Genomic DNA, 16,621 nt, shown 5'->3' with positions numbered 1-16,621 from the left:
GGGCTCCGAGCCCGTGCCGCCGCGCAGCCGCTGCTGCTGGAGCAGCGACGCGCGGCACCTTTGTCTCCACCGGCCGCCCTAGAAGTTTGTGGTCAGAAGCGGATGACCCCGCTAGTCTGTGGCTCCAGCGCAGGGAAGCAGCTGGCTGTGATGATGGCGCTGCCGCTACCCGCAGCTGCTGCGCCCCGAGGCCGCTCGGCCCGGCGCACGCCCCCACCTCCTCCCGCGCGGGCGCTGGGCGCCGGCCCAGCTGCAGGTAACCAGGGGTGCCGGGCGGGGCGCGGGCGCTCGTAGTGCGGTTGGGTGGGCCCTGGAAGAGGCGAGAGAGGCTGGGATGGGGGCGGAGGGAGCAGGAAGGGCCCACGAGAGCATCACCAGGCGCGTAGGTGGTGGGGCGAGGAAGAGAGCTTTCGAAGGCTGGAGGGCGCGCATGGGGGCTCTAACGGGCAACTAGGGCGTCGGAGAGCTCAGTGCAGGGGGTCTCTGCCTCGCCGCAGGACTCCTGTCAAAGGCTTGGGCCGGCAGGGGAGAGCTGCGCCTGGGATCATCCCCAAGTGGGTCTAGGGTGGGCCTGTGAGGAGGAGCGGGCAAAGGGCAGCTCCTTCTGAGCGCACAGATTTGGAGGGTTGGCAGCTGTCCTGGCCCAGCGCCCCCGCAGAGACCGCCCCAAGGAGGCTAGGACCTCCGGGACTTCTCCCCAGCGCTCTTCTCTCGGCCTTTCGCGTTGCTCCCCACTCCCTGCAGTTCCGACCATTGCAGGGTGCGGGGGGTGGGGGGGTGCAGGCACGGAGATGGGAGGCGTGTGGGAAAGGAGGAGGGAAGGGGCGAGCAGCCAGGATGGAGAGGCGCCAGTGTGGGCGCATTTTCCTCTCAGCCCATTTTGGGGCGCTCTTCGCCCTCCTCACCAGGGTCCGGGAGCGCGCCTCCGAGCCATGGGAGTATCCCAGCGGGCGGCGAATTGCAGGGAGCCGAGGGGGCCTGCAGGGAGAGGCGTTCCAGAGGCAGGTGGGGACGCCTCTGAGAGGCCATCTCTCCTCCCCCAAAGAGAACTGCGCTTCCGCAGCGCCTCCCCCACCCCAGGTGAGGCGGCCGCGTGCTCGCCAGAGAGAAACTTGTGACTGGACCCGAAGCTGTTGGAACGAGGGACTTCATTTCCTTCCTTCGTAACTACCTGTGCAGTTCCGAACACTGGCCTGCTCCGTGGTTTTAGAGAAGCGTTGCTCCAGGGAATCGGGCGAACCCCCAAGTTAGAGTTAAAATCTCAGCACAATTGCCTTTTAGGGCCGGAGAGAGTCTCCCGCCCTTTTTGGTCCTCAGTGCGCTGAGCTGGGCGCTGCGGGCTGGACGGCTGGGAGAGGGGCCCCGCCACAGCCCTGAGGACGACGCGGTTCAAGTCACCGACCTCCGTCCTCGGACAGCGGCCCCGGGGTCCCGGACGTGGTCCCGCCTCCCGAGCTGCGCGTCCCGGCCGGCACCGTGGAGCCACCCGCCTGGAGTCCGGAGCGCAGGGTGTCCGAGGGGTCTTCGCCAAACCAGGCTGTCCTTGCGTCGCCGATCCCAGATTTTAGGACGCGATCGAACAGGAGAGGAAGTGAAGGTTTGTGCGGAGGAGGGAGCTGGAAACTCTTCCTTTCACCGACACAGAGGAAAGTGCCCTCCCGCCCCCTCCCAAGCACACCCCTCTGCGCTCCAGAGAAGACGGCGGCGGTGGCGGCTGCGCGGCCCGGGGGCTGCGAGCGCCGGGATTCATGGGTGGACGCGGGCGTGGTTGGGGACCTTGGTCCTTCCTCGCGGTCGGCGCGCTCTATGGCCAGGAGGCTGGGCCGCAGCACCCTCCGCGCCGGGACCCCTCTCCTGGCTCTGAATACCCGCGGCTCCCGGGAACCCTTGGCCTTTGTGTCCGGCGCTGGGGCCTGATCTTTACGACTCCTGTGGGGATGCTGTGAACCGGCGAGGGGGGAGGGACGGGGAAGCGGGGGAGAAAGCCCAGGCAGGGGACAGGGCCGAACGCTGACCCTCCCTTCCCTCGCCCTCTGCTCAAAGTCGTGCCACAGAGGGGTTCTGACAAGCGACGCTAGGCGGGTCTTGGGTTGGGGCTTCTGAGTCCGGGTAGAGGAGGCGAAGCGGTAACCCCCCCAGTCCTGAAGAGGGTCTGGTTCTTGCGGGGTGGGGAGGCCAGGCGCCGTCCCGAGAAGCACCTGGTGTGGAAGGCGCGCGTGCGTCCAGGCAGGCCTGGGGACCAGGCGGGCGGGCCAAAAATAGGGGTCAGGAGCCGGTGCCTTAAGTGTGATCCGCTGAGTCTGAGTTTGGGTGTCATGAAAACGCCAGCGGAGAGTCTGAAAGAGGCTGGGGGCAGCTTTCTCAGGGGCATCCTTCCCCTGCTCAGCCTCTGGGTCCCTCTCTCCCACCGGAGACAATCTGCTGGTTAAAAATTAGTTTGCACAAGGGTGCTTCCCCCTTTGAACATCAGTATCATAAATCTTCCCTGATGTCTTAAAGCACAGTATTTCTTTAAAACTGATGTTTTAGGAGTGCTTAAAGATGGCAAATAGACAATTTATTACCTTTCTTGTATATTCACTTTTAAGTGTATGCCTGGAAAAACTCAACAAATAGCCCATTTTAAAACAGTATATCCCAACTTATTTTCATTAAAGTTTACATTTAAGAATAAGTTTTCCTTGAAGATTCTTTTCTTTTGCTTTTTTGGGTTTTTTGGCCACTTGAATGGCAGATTTGCAAGTACAATTTCATCTGCACAGAGGAACAATAGCTTTCAGTTGCACAAAGGGCTTCTCCCACCCTGAATTCAGACCGCAGTGCCTCTTGCTCTGATAATAGCTTCTGAAAAGATTTTGTAATGCAGAGAATTAATACATGATTATTTCCGCCTGACTTCTCTCATTTATTAGAATTCTGTGGCAAATTCCAAATTAAAAGTAGTTCAGTTAACAGCTTTAAAAAATACTTTTAAAATATTTTAAGACACCCCTTCCCCCGTGTTTTCAAGTTGGATCACTTGCTATGGCCTGAAAACTTAAAATGTTCATCAGCCCTAAAGTGAGTATTATATTTTAGTAATGCATTTTAGTAAATTTAGAATGAAATTTCCTAATAATTCTAAGAGGATTCATCCAGCAAACCAAAGATAAACTTGTTACAGCAACTCATTAATGGTCTCTAAAACTGACTTCTAAGTTTTAAGAGAAAAAGATATTTATAATTTAGTAATTTAAATGCACACAAACATAGGATGAGGCTGGGACTGCAATCTGATTCCTTAGAAATGATACAAATGAAAGCATCAAGAATGTTAGAAGTTTAACATTAACTGGCACCGAGCACCTGTATCCCTACGTCTTTATGATGCAAGCATATTTTAATACTGCACATCGTGACTCACAGAATGAACTGCTCCTGTTAACTGGTTATATCACACAGCCTGGGAAAAGGACTAAATCTGGCTACCCGTCAACACATATTTACCGTAAAGTTTTGTATTTGTGTGGCTGTATCAGCTCTCACAATTGAGTCTGGGCATAACATGTCCTTTTCTCTTTTCTTTTAAGCTTACCACATGGACAGCTAAAAAAGTTCTGAAGGCATTTTCCCGCAAATGGCTCACAAGGGCATGGGGTGGAAGCCTCATGCACCTCCACTCAGGGGCACGGTCAAAATAATTTAAATTGGTCAGGACAGTGTCTGCAGATGCTAATTTCTAAGACAGCTCCACAAATTGTCTCTGTGGTCATACGCTTATTTTGAATCACAACTTTTGCAATACTGTCTATTCTAAATTTGAGGAGTTGCAGGTGCAGACGGTTGAGAGGAAGAAATATGCGATATTGTACTTCATCTTATTCTCAAGATAGATCTAACCTGAGATAAAATTAACTTAATCATTCCTGATTATTTTTTTAAATTATACTATTCCTGCATCTGAGAACTCGGCATTGAAGTGTGCCTATCCGTGCATCTCCCCCACCCGGGACGCACCCCTGCCGCTGTGTTACCAGGCCTCCTTCTCCCTCCTCCTCCTCCTCACTTCTCCTCTGTTCCAAACTTTCAGTCATTGAGCTGCCGCTGTACAGAAGGGGGTGTTCCGCTTTTCAAAAACGCCTGACTGTAAATGTCAAAGTCATAAATATTTAAACATAATTTTCTTTCAATTTCAAGTCAAGACTGATAAGATGCCTCTAATTAGTCTGGGCTCTCTTTGGGGTCCACCCGCCGTGGTGCAGCCTTGGGGGGGTCGGTGCCCATGGGGGAGATGGCGCTGAGGACCACCAAAGCCACACCTGGGTCAAGACTGTGCCTCAAACTCACTTTTAAACTCATTTCTTTCTCTTAAAGGCCATGGCTAGCAGGAGTTTTAAGATTTTTTTTAACTCCACAAAAAGGGAGTCAAGTCATTGTAAAGTTATTGGAACTCAATCACTTAGAAAAAAATTCTTTAAATCTTCGTTTCTTCCGGGATTCCTAAGACCTGACTTGCAGCCAACAGTTTTTCCCTCCACATCACCCTCCTGCTCAGCGCTGGGTGGGACACTTGAAACCGTCCTGGGCGTGGAGGGAAGACCTCTTTCTTCGGTTTCTTCTGCGGCGCCCGCGGGCGGGTAGGAAGCGGGTTTCCCAGCCGGGCCCTGGGATCCAGCGACTTCTGTGTCAGGCCGGTGGACCCCAGTCGGTCCCTCTGTCCAGCGTCCCGCCCTCCCCTGCAGTAAGACCCTCCTCGCCCTCAGCCCCGGCGCTGCCCGCGGTCACGACTCCCCGGCTATCCAGGTCCCGCGGCCCCGCGCGGTCGCCCTCCGGGCCTCCCCCGGCCTCTCCCAGGTTGCAGGAGGGGCCTCCTTGTGGACCGGCGCGGGGAGGTGGGCCTGGGGCGACTCCCACCCCTCCTCTGCTGGGACAGCGCGGGCCTAGGCAGCAGGAAGCCGGGCGAGGTTGGTGGAGACAGGACTCCGGGGCACTGGGGCTCCTTCCTTCCCCTCCGGGGACTCCTGGGACCCAGCGGGGACCCGGGAGGAGAGCCAGGAGCTCTCCAGGCAATCGCTCTCCTTGACATTTTTCTTTGACCTTTGAGTAAATCCAAGCGCGCCAAGAGAGGCCTCCAAAGCAGGCCCGGTTCCGCTCCCGCGCGTGCGGAGCGTGTCGAGGGTCCCGGCGACAGCAGGTGTCTGCCTCCCTGGGAACAGCCTCGGCTGGCCCCGGGTCCCTCCTGCCGCCCGCAGACCAGGCCTCCTTCTCCGACCCCCGCGCGTCCGCTGCCCTCACCTGGCCCGAGTGACCGCGGGCAGCGCCTGTGCCCCTTCCTCGGGGAGCCGGAGCCGGCGGCCGCCCTGCGCCTCGGAACCCCACACACCCGCGCGCACAGCCTGGGTGCCACTGCCGGGTCCGCCACTCGCCGTGGCCCCGCCGCCCCCTCAGAACCAGGGTGGTCACCGCGCGCGTGTGGGCCTCACGGCGCGGGGCAGGAAGGTTCGGGAAGTCCCTGTTCCCGGGCGCAGTCATCCACGTGAGCGCGCGGTGTCCTCCCGACGCCGGGGCAGCGGGGCCGGGGTCGCCTCCGCGCTGGGGCGGATGGAGGCGCGCGGGGGCCATCGGCCCGGCCGGGATGAGGGGTGGGAGGGCGGCGGGCGCCCCCTCCGCCGGTCGCGCCGCTTCCTTTGTTGTTCTTGTTCCGTCGGCCAAGGCCAGGCGGAACCCGCGGGAGGCGAGGGGCGAGGGGCGGCGAGGGGCGCAGGCCGGGTCCCCGGGAAAAGCCCTCCCGCCCAGGTGTGGCTCCGGGGGACGCGGCCCCGCAGGCGAACATGGACCCTGGGGTGGGCAGAGGACCCGGCCCCTGTCCCGGCGCCGCTTGGACCCCCACGCCTCTCGAATCCGGGGTCGCGGCCGCTCCTCCCCGCGTGGGGCCCCCCGCGCGCTCTGGGGTCCCTAGCGCCGGCCCAGGAGGGCACAGGGCGGGGCTGCCGCCCACCCGGGAGAACTCGCGCCCGCGCGGGGACCGAGGAGACCCCGTCCCGGGGGAGGCGGCGCGTGGCCGGCGCCTTAGGTTTCGTGAACGGGCTGTGCCCGGGGAGGGGCGGGGAGGGGCGCGCCAGGGACCCGGTGGGCGGACCCCGGCGGACTCTGGGGCTGGGTCGCGCGGCTCTAGAGTGACTTCTTTCTGGAAGAGGCTGTGTGGGCCGGAGGGAGGGGGAGGGGAGGGGAGGGGAGGAGACCGGGGAGAGGGCGCGGACCGGATCTCCACGCGAAGGGCGACCCAGCGGCGGCTGCGGGGTCCGGACCAAACGGGGTTCGGGCCGCTCCCCTGGCTCCCGCCCCTCCTCGCCCTCCCGGCTCCCTGCTCACTCCCCTCCCCCACCCCGCGCCTCCTCTCCCTCTCCTCCCTTTCCCTCTCCCTCCCCCTTTCCTTCCCTCCCTCTCCAAAGCCTCCCTCCCTCTCCGCGGCCGCTCCACCGCCTCCCGCCGCTCGAGAACCTCGCGGTCCTCCTCCGAGCCGCGCATCCAGGCAGGAAAATCCGGGCGTCTTTTCTCATTTAACCCGCGTTTCCATTAACTCAGTCCCGGCACCAGCTAATCCGCTGCACCGAAGGCAAAAGGAGGCTAATTAATGACCAGCTTTTCCAGTCAAGACCGGCGATAATTGCTTTGGTGGCCTTTATGATTACAAGATAAAAACGGGCCCGGCCTGACATAAGAGGCACTGTGTACGCTGGGAGACGGGAGGAAATGAAGAGTTGGGAGGCTGAATACGGAGCAGAAAATTACTAATAGAAGAGAGATAATGAATAGGCCGGCCAGGCATTCATGGGGAAAAATCCGTTTTGTTACCACGCGAAATTAGGTGGTGGAAAGGGGTTTGCTAATTGTTCTCATCTTGTAGCAGCCAGGACCAAGGCCGGGCGTGCTCCCCCATTCACTCCCCGAGTCATTGTGCAGGGCGCGCGGTCTGCGGGGCGGCCTTCCCATTTTCCTGTGGCGTCCTTAATTGTTGCTAATATACCTTCTAATGAAGCTAATGAGGGGAGAGCCGTGCAACTATTTGCACGTGGAGACAAGTGAAATGCACCGAAAGGGCTTTCTCATATTTTCACCAGCACTACCCCCGCCCCCCAAGAAGCAGTGAGAATCCGAAGGGGTTTCCTCGCTGAGAAGTGAAGTTCCAAAGGCTCTGCAGCTCCTTTCAAGGAAAAATACGTAGGTGCGTAGGTGCGAAGTGTTGTGGTCTGCACCAGGCCACTCCTGGAGAGTGACTGGAGTCAGGTGGGATTCGACCGGCCCTCGCCTTTCAAGACAGGTGGATCCAAATCCCCTGACCTGGGAGGGAGAATGTTCTGTGAAGATGCACAGAGCCAGTCCCACGTTCCTCTGTTGCTGAAGATGTGCTGGACTTGGTGGCTACCTGAGCTGCAGAAGGCTCCGGGCCTGCCCACCCTCCTCCACCGCCAAGCCTGGCCTCCCCCCAGCACCCCCGACAATCATTGTGCAAGCTCTGGACAAACTGCTGTGCCCGGTTAGAAGAAGAGATGGATACTTTACTTAAGGCAGCAAATTAGCTGCCAAATACTTTACATAAATTTGAAAAACAGCCACCACTGAAGGAAAAAGTGATGCCTCTGACTGTCCTCTTGAGCACGCTGCAATCTGCGATGTGCTATTTTCAAATGACTTCTTCTCCTTTGACGGGGGTTGTTCCGCAGGGCCCTCCCGTTGTGGCTCCAGGGCCAGCACAGCGTCCTGTGGGGCTGAGCTTTCCACTTTCAAGTTGCATTTGGAGACATGTGTTTTTAGGAGGTCATGCTTTGTCAGGAGCTAACACACCCCTCTCTCCTTCTTCTGCAGAAAAGCAAACTCAAGTTCCTGCCTCCTCAGGCAGAGCAAGAAGACTCCACCAAGTTCATCGCGCTCACCCTGGTCTCCCTCGCCTGCATCCTGGGCGTCCTCCTGGCCTCTGGCCTCATCTACTGCCTCCGCCATAGCTCTCAGCACAGGCTGAAGGAGAAGCTCTCGGGACTAGGGGGTGACCCAGGTGCAGATGCCACTGCCGCCTACCAGGTAAGAGGAGACTTTTTAAAAAGTGGTATATCGGATTTATCTGTTGAGCAGGCAGATGATGGCGTTCCTCTCTGGCCCCTCCTCCATTCCCAGCAGTTGTTCCTGTATCATAGTTTGGGGTCTTTTATGATGACAGTTTGGAACTTCTCATCAGCATTCATGCAAATACGTTGCAGCCACAGTTGTGCAGCTCTGTATCCGTCTGCTCTTCTTGGATAGCCTCGTGTTAACTCTGGAAGTATGTTGTTAATTAGAAGTGTGGAAAAAGTACAGTACATGAATGATGTATTATCTGTTATCTTGGTTTGGCCACTACTAATGAAAAGTGCCAAAGTTGCGAGATCAGTTGGCGTGTAGGTGTTTGAAGATGTCTCAAAAATCATCCGCTTCCTCGGGGTCTTCTGTGAAAAGATCCTTTGACCTGCCCAGTTGCCACCCTGTGCTGTTGTCCGGTGCAGTGAAACCTAATGCTGACCAGGGGAAGGTGACCCACACGTGTCCCTATGAGGGACACCTTCTCTAGAGGCACCACAGACACCCCTGGAAATGAGCTGGAAACCGGGGAGGATGCGAGGAAGGCAAGTTCAGACCAAGTCGGGCATTTTTTAAAAACCACAGAGTTTTTGGAAGTTCTATAGCGCACATTTCGTATTTAGTATTGTCCTGTAATGAACATAGGGCTTCAGTTATAACAGCGGCATAAGCCCAGAATACTTACACCAGTCAAGGCGTTTGATTCCTTTGCATATAAAATATCATTTAATTCCGAGAAGATATTCCCATCTGGGAAGGTAGGATGACTCCTTAACCACTGTTTTAAAAGTTTGGTCAGTACATGTGTAAGATTCCCTCGTTGGACTGGATCCTTTGTTTTCTCTAGTCACATGATTACAGTGTGCAATATGTCTTGTAAATAATTCATCATTTTTACAGTCGTATGTAAAGTAAATATTATTATTCCATCATCAGAGTTACATGGGTGGGCTCTCAAGCTCTCTCCACAAAGCGCCCTCCAGCACCATACCCTCCTGCTGCCTGAGCTCCTTGGAGCTAGCTTTTCTATACTCTGTGAGCTCTCAGGACCCTCCCCCGCATAAGGAATTTACACAATCTCTATGCTTAAAAGAGATTGACCACAAGACAGCTTTTCCTCCCATTTCAAAATTCCTGGTATTGCCATTGAATGGAGGAAGCCTCCAGTTTTCTGGAGAGGGTCACGAGCCCTGTCAGGACGATCTTTTTCTTATAAAGAAATGGCAACTTCAAATGTGTTGAGGCTGGCATTTCAGTTGCAGTGCGTAGCTTTGCTTCAAAGCAAAAGGAAAATCACGTTTGAAGAAGCAGCCTGAAAAAAAATGTCACATAAACTAGTAAGAATTTATCCAGAAATTCCATTGAGCAAGACCTTCAATGTAGGATGCCAGGTCTTCAGGCCAAGTCTGTGTCAGTACATAAATAAATTATCACACCAGTTCTGTTCCATGCGTGAGAGACGGAAGATCATACAGGCAGAGATTTTTAGAAAGCGTGGTACCCTTTGATATACTTTGAAATTCAAATATAAAATATTGATAGAATGGAAAGGTTGGACTTGCATGCAGAAATGACTAATTTGAAAAAAAAACTGCAGGTTGAAAATGCATACTTAGGACTGAGTTTGTGATAATTAACAGAAAAAAAAAGCCTTCCCAGTGACAGCTCTAATTAATAGTATCTGTAATTAAAATCATGCCCTTCCAGCAGGAAAATTGTTTGAATTTCTTGGAGTGACCTTTTTGCTGTTCCTCCTGAGGGCATGGTGGTTAAGTTGATATTGATTTTATAATGAGCTCCGGTTTGTTTAATAAGAATCTGTAATCCAGACAATAAATGAAATGTGTGCTTTTCTTCAATCCAGATTAATAAAAAGGAAAAAAAAAACTTTTTTTCTTTAAAAATGTGATCTAGGAAAATTTGGAAATGAAATGAGTGTAAAGACTTTCTGGTTGGTTTAGCTTTGAAATCACCACAAAATGCCCTTTAGGGAAGTACTTTGATTAAAGTGGGGGTTTGCCCCATCACGGTGGATTGTTTCCCGGTGAGAAAGTTCTAGGTGCTGAACCATTGTGTTGTTGTGATTTGTGTTTTGGCGGAGCAGGACGCAGTAGTGAGGATGGGACTGTATGATTGTTCACTTTGAAGTTAGCTGAGTAATGTGTCAAGGACTCAGACAATTGCGGTTACAAGGAAAGGATATTTACTTTGGTAAATGAAGCAGGTATTAATTCATTAACGTATCCATATCTCACCTGGGTTTTCTATCACAGCCATGAGTCCCCTGTGAAGTGTAAAAATCTGTTTGAAAAGTTTTTTAAAATATTGCAAACATAAAACAAATTTCAGGAAAGGTGTCTTCTTGCATTAATGTATTTATTTCTGGCTCACTGAACCTGTGTACTTTGCTGATTCTATAATCACAGTGAGGTTGTGGATGATATTCTCATCACTGGGTTACAAGGAAAATGGAACAATTTGATCTGATGCTTTATTTCATGGGGACATGCTGGAACTACTCAATTCATTGTCTTAAAGCTTCTGAAAAATAAAAAGCTTATTGTGCAAGTTAGGTGAGAGGTAAGTAACCTCGGAGAGAGAGAATGGTAGGTGGCAATATCATAAGTTTTATTAATATCAGAATATGAAGTTACCCTTTAAACAAAAGAACTTGTGTTCTTACCTGGGGAAAGGAAGGTCAGGAGCAGAGATGTTCTGATGGAGTGGAGGAGACGGGTGCGTGGAGGTGGTATCCTGGGGGGCACTGGTGGCCTCAGGGTGTAGAGCTGCGTCCTCCCTGGGGTTCCAAAAGGTGAATCCTCATGTCCTCCGTTAAACAGCAGCTGGGTTAGTGTCCTGGCAAGGCGCTTCCCGCGTGACCTGGGAGGCCCTCATGTTGCCAACCTCTGCTAAAGCATTTGTCCGCCTCAGCCCTGATAATGCACGCACATCATTAGTGCTTGTGCAGAACCCCCCCGCCCCGACCCCTGTGTGTGTGAGTCAGAGCCTGGGCTTGGGACCACAGGGGGCCCACGTTGTGCTCCTGGGGAGTAAGAGAGCTTTTCTTAAAATAGTTTTGAAGCAGTAAGGAGATTGAATTATTAGCTTCTAATGCAAACACCTTTAAACATGTTTACCTGTTTTTCCTCAAAATAGAACTATTTCATGGACAGGGTCAGGATTTTAGAGCTTTCTTCATTTACATCAGTGTGATATTTTTGTTTGCCTTACCTATTGGAAAAGCAAATCTTTTTTGACAGATGCTCATATTTTTGACACTTACCAAGATATCAACCCCATCAGATAATCCAGCCAAGTTTAATTTGCTCAGACTGGAGCAAAAATTGGGTGTATTAACTTTCAGAATAACTGAAATATATTCTTAAAGGTCATTTGTTTAACAGACTACTTGCACCAAACTTCTCCCCATTGTTTTAGTAAATGTTGTTTTTTCTTCTAAATAGATAAAACGTGATATATTTGGATTAATTCTGTACTTCATGATGTAAAAATCCAATTTTATTGACTTTTATTCTTTTTTTTCAAATTGGCATAGCCTGTCATATATGCATATATGTGTGTATATATATATTTATACACACATGTACACACACACACACACACACACACACACACACTAAGGATAATGTGAAGACATGGAAGAATTGTGATTTTTGGTACCAGTATACTTTATGCATTCTTTTTTCATGTAGGTGTCCTATTTCTATGGAAGGTGATTGGGTAAAAACTGTGCCAAAAATAAGTCGTTAGATGATTAGAAGACATTCTCCTCCTTTTCTCTCGGAGTCTCTTTGAATGTTGCATCCATTTCCTTGAGGCTTTGATCATCTTTGAGCAGCAAGTTTAGTATTCTGCCAGCCCACTCTCCCTTCCCCGACATGAGGGCAGAGACTCCTGCAGAATTTTCAGCAAGTTCTCTTTTGATGGTTTATTTCACAATACCCAGCAGGTTTCCTTGTGTACTTGGAGGCCTTTGGAACCAAACCCAGAGGAAAGCATGCATCCAGGCCACGGGGACCTCCTGTAAACACAGCGGCTAAGTGCACGTCTCGGTCGCTGCTGCTGCTCCCATTAGCAAGTGATTACGAAGGCAGTGACAGTGTGGTGGCAATTGCTGCGATCTGAGGGTGCTCAGTTGACTGGGGCTGGTGTGTCTGCAAGTCCCAAATGCACCCTGACTTCTCACCCCCGGTGCAGAAAGCTGAGTTCTGACAAAGAGCACAGGTCACGCCTTGGTTCGTTCTCTGGGGCTTTAAGAGACTGTTCTTTCTCTAGGTGAGTTTAATCTTCAGGCATTGGTGTAATCACGAGTAATAGAAGTAGGATGTTCACAATTAAATTGGAAAACAGTGACTTTTCCTGAGGTTTACTTGACCCCACCAGAAGTTTTTAACAAAGCCTTTTCAATCAGCTCTGTATCTTAGAATGGCTTTCCTCACTATATATTTAAATTTCCAGGTCAAAATAATAAACTTTTTGCAAAAATCAAATAAGCAAAACCTATGCTGCTTCAAAAATGAAGGGCACCCTGTGAAAACTGTGCCAAATAGTTTACAATTATAAAAATACAACATTAAAGATCATTTGTTATGAAATAATTATTATTAGAGAACATTTTATTGTAAAGTCAAGCCTGAGAATGGAAGATTTTCTAATTTTATAATCCTTTCCAAATGTAGCTGATAGTACAGATGTCTACGGTAGAATTCTCTCGAAACTTTCGAGACGTGGATTCGGTTTTGCAGATTGTCTGGGAACAGACTCCAGGCCCCGGGAGGGCGAGGCCGTGCCTCCCTCCTCCCATACTCCATGGCGGCACAGAACTTCCCTGGACTAACTAGGAATCAGCAAATGCTAAATGGTTGTCACACTGGTGCCAAATCCCATGGTTTCTGATGTGAAGGAAATCGGAAGGAAACCTGCAGAATTTAGCCGGGATGATGAGGGTAAAGGGTACGTGTCGTCCCCAATGTGGGAAGAACCTGTTTTTGTTTGCCTGTGTGTTCAGTATCAGATCATCAGCATGTGGGGTCAGCCAGCTTGGTTTCTGCAGGCTCCGTGGAATCTTCTAGATACCTTTTCACCATGAGTCTGAACGTTTTTCTGGAAGGTGCCCCTTTGAAGTGCATTTTTCTCATAAATCTGAAGTGTTCACAGATGCAGTTTCCAAAAGCAGTGTACATCCTGCCGTTTTGCCCAAAATGCTTCCTCAGATACAGCTCCTGAGAGATAGAGCTCGATCTTCAGAGAACAATGAAGTCTCGAAAGGTGGCCAGAGAAACCTCTAAACGTAAAACAGAAGCATGCTGCTCGTTGGGATACAGCAAGCCACTCCCCCCATCAGACAGTAGTCATTAGATCAGACTTAATTAAAATCACAGAGACCACGCAGTGAGATATTTGGAAATAAAAAAAAAATTGGAAAGTCTAAGACATAAAATGTGGAGGGCTGAATTCTGTGGCTTCCTTTTGGCACTAGGCCATTCCTATGTTTGCCTTGACCTTGGTAGCTTTTCACACCTGGGTATGACTCAAATAACTGCTTCCTAAGGAAGCCACTTCCTGCTACACACAAGGAGGGGTGCAGGAAAGGAGGTGGGGCCTGCAGGCTTCTTCCAGACGTGCTCACCCTGCACTCCAGCAGCCAAGGAAGAGGGCTGGGCCCCGGGAGGAGGACGGGTGCTCGCACAGCACCAGGGGAGGGGCGGTGTGCGTGGTGTCTGTGGAGCGGGTGCTGCTTCCCTTAGGCTTGTGTTGTGTTCCAGTCCGCCTCACACATTTCTCTGCCAGAACCAGAGAACACTTCCTTCTCGCCAAAGCCAGGGTCGCTCCTGGGGTGACCCCTGCATGCACAGCAGGTCCTTCCGAGCCCCTGTTCCTAGGCACCCCCTGTCCTCATCAGTCACCCACCCCGTGGAAAGGGACCCTGTGGAAAGGGACCCAGGACACCTTCCCCAGGCATCTCATTATCTCCCAACCCTGTTTTACAAGGGAGCAAAGTCAGCAGCAGATAAACTGAGAGGCGCCCCAGCCCACAGGGCCAGTGGCAGAGCTGCACTGGGCGGTCCCCGGCTGCGCTGTCCCCACTGCAGGGTGTTGAGGGGCTGGCCCGGGCTTCTCTGTCCCGTGGGTCTGGACAGCTCCTCCACCAGCTTCCCTCTGTAGTGTGAGGCACTGTGGGAGATTTGGGAAAAGGTGACATCCTTTCTTTTCTCGGTTGATGATTTCTTGGAGATGAGGAGTTTGCAATGAAAGTGAACCGGCGGTAAACAGCATTAGTCCACGCATCACTAGGAGGTGATTCGTGTGAAACTGAAATCAAATCCTTGGAGATGACAGAGGAGGGGCTGGGCCAGGTGGTGGGTGGAGCTCTTGGTGGCTGGCGGGAGATGGAGGCTTGGCTGGGGCAGGTGCTGGGGCCATCTGCAGGGTAGGGACAGACCCAAGAGGGTGGGCATTTGCAGGGCTGCCAGGAGGAACTCGGCTAGAGGGGAGAGGTCCTCCCAGTCAGGCCAAGAGTTTAGACAGGGAGCTGGGGCGTGGTGGAAGGGACTCGGCTGCAAGTTGTGTGCCGGCCCAGAGAGGTCAGCTCTTTGAGTTCGTGACAAGGACAAACCCTGCAGTCTGTGGCGCTCCAAGGGACGGTCCATGGCTCGGTGTGGCTGAGTGACCCCAAGAGGATCAGAAGAGGCACATTCTGCCTGCTTTCACCCCCCTCCGTTTCTTCCTTCTTACCTTATTCCCCTCTTGCCACACTTTTCATTGTTTAACTTTTCTCCTCTAATAGTGAAATTCATGGAAGAAAGGTGCCATCGCCCTTCCATTCCCTGGGGTGCGAGGCCCAGCCCCTCCCTCCCGAAGCCCGCCTTCCTCATCTGTGAACTGGGGCCTTCTCTTGGGCCGCCATGCGGATGAGCGCAGCCCTGTGGGTGCGGGTGCCACGTCAGCTCTGAAGCGCTGCCCGAGGGTGACTTGCCCGGTCTGCAGCGACTGTCAGTGCCCGCGGGGCTGGGATGGGTGTTGGATTCCTGCCTGCTCCTCCCGTTTCCAGGCTACCCGTTTCCGCACACGTCCTCCTCGGCATGAGCTGCTCCCCTCCCTTAGACCTGATTAGAGAGGCGGGACACATTTTCTGAACTAAAACTGAGGACATGGCATCTGCAAAGCATGCACTTCCAGAGAAGAAAACAGGAGCAAAGCCCTGAAACCTGGGCTGCTCTGCAGAATTCAAGACACTTGATGGAAGGTGTTCGGAGAAGGCGCCCGGGTGAGCCAACACCCGGGTGAGCCCCTGTGTGGTCCGGGGCTCTGGGGAGTAAGGTCAGGTCTTGGTGCAGGTGCAGCCTCGGGCATCTGTGCTCTGAACACCTCACCTCCCAGCCCAAGGGGCTTCAGGGCTCACATCGAGGTGAGGGCTCGGCAGGAGGGAAGCCCTGGTCAGGTGGGCGCAGCTCAGCGGGAACCTTGCTGCCCATGGCGGGAGGCAGGCTCTCCGAAGGACACGAGCCGCTGTGAAATAAAGTGGGTGTTGGGAGGAGACACTTGAGGGAGTAAAGGGAAGTGTAAAAAAGTGGATTAAACTGGGATTTCAAAAGAAACGGTAGGCGGTGGGGAGGAGATTCCAGCAGGCGGGTACCAGGAGGTAGGAGTGGGTGTGAGCAAGAGGCAAGTCCCACCCAAGGGGCGCTGTGCCCACAGCACCGCTGTGCTCGAAGGCTGGGTCTCCCCACTCCCTGCCTGTAGCCTCTGCTCTCCCGGCTCCCCTTGGGGCCACCGTCCCTCGGGAGGAGGGCATCGTTGTTGGCAAGGAGAAGAAGCCTCGGGTAGCTCCTGGAGCCTCCCCCACCCAGAACTGTGCAGACCCCCCCGGCAGGAGGAGCTCGGTGTGGGAGGAGATGCCCGGCAGGGCCGGAATCTCCAGGTGACAGCCTCGTGCACACGACAGGGTGGGACTCCACAGGCGTGTACAGAGGTACCTGCGCGGGGCCTCACCTTGGGGCTGAGGGTCCTCAGGCCGTTGCTGTAAAGCAGACCTTCTTCTCAGCCTCTGCCTTGATGGGCACGAGAGAGAATGCGCCTCTGTGGTGAATGGCATTATCTGTGGTGAAATGCATTAGCCTGTCAAAAATGGCAAAGCCCAGCTCTTAACACAACACGTACACCGGCATAAAAGGAGGCAAGACGCTGCATGGGGTGATGGGATGAGGAATGATGGCTGGAGCCGCCACGGCATGCAGGAGCTGGGTGTTACAAGAGGAGAAAGCTTCGGGAAAAGCAATTGCACGTCAAACCGAGGAGGACCCAGCAGATGAAAGTCATTTCCAAATGTCAAACAGGGATCACTTCGAGGACGTGGATAAGGAAGGCTGATCTGCCGGCCGCCTCCAGCAGGAGTCCCTCCACCCTCGCCTCCTGGGGAGGCCTGCACAGGACAAGTCCCTCGCCGCCTGGCTGTCTCTTCTCTCCCAGGCCCAAGTCCCCTTCGGCCCGGAGCTCTCCATGGCTCTCT

General features: G+C 53.2%; 1 protein-coding gene across 4 annotated transcripts in view; it reads left to right on the top strand.

Moving 5' to 3' along the window:
* The window catches only part of PTPRN2 (protein tyrosine phosphatase receptor type N2), a 1,029,630-nt gene that overhangs the window by 879,352 nt on the left and 133,657 nt on the right, over positions 1-16,621 (top strand). For all 4 annotated transcript variants that reach the window (XM_055347412.2, XM_055347413.2, XM_055347411.2 and 1 more), the window contains one exon: positions 7,846-8,058. In XM_055347412.2, the coding sequence (XP_055203387.1) occupies positions 7,846-8,058 (213 nt within the window). The remainder of the gene's footprint in view (positions 1-7,845; positions 8,059-16,621) is intronic.

This window comes from Gorilla gorilla, chromosome 6 (assembly GCF_029281585.2).
Source record: "Gorilla gorilla gorilla isolate KB3781 chromosome 6, NHGRI_mGorGor1-v2.1_pri, whole genome shotgun sequence".
Classification (NCBI taxonomy): domain Eukaryota; kingdom Metazoa; phylum Chordata; class Mammalia; order Primates; family Hominidae; genus Gorilla; species Gorilla gorilla.
The sequence above is the reverse complement of the archived record's forward strand: the minus strand, read 5'-3'. Positions and strand labels throughout refer to the sequence as shown.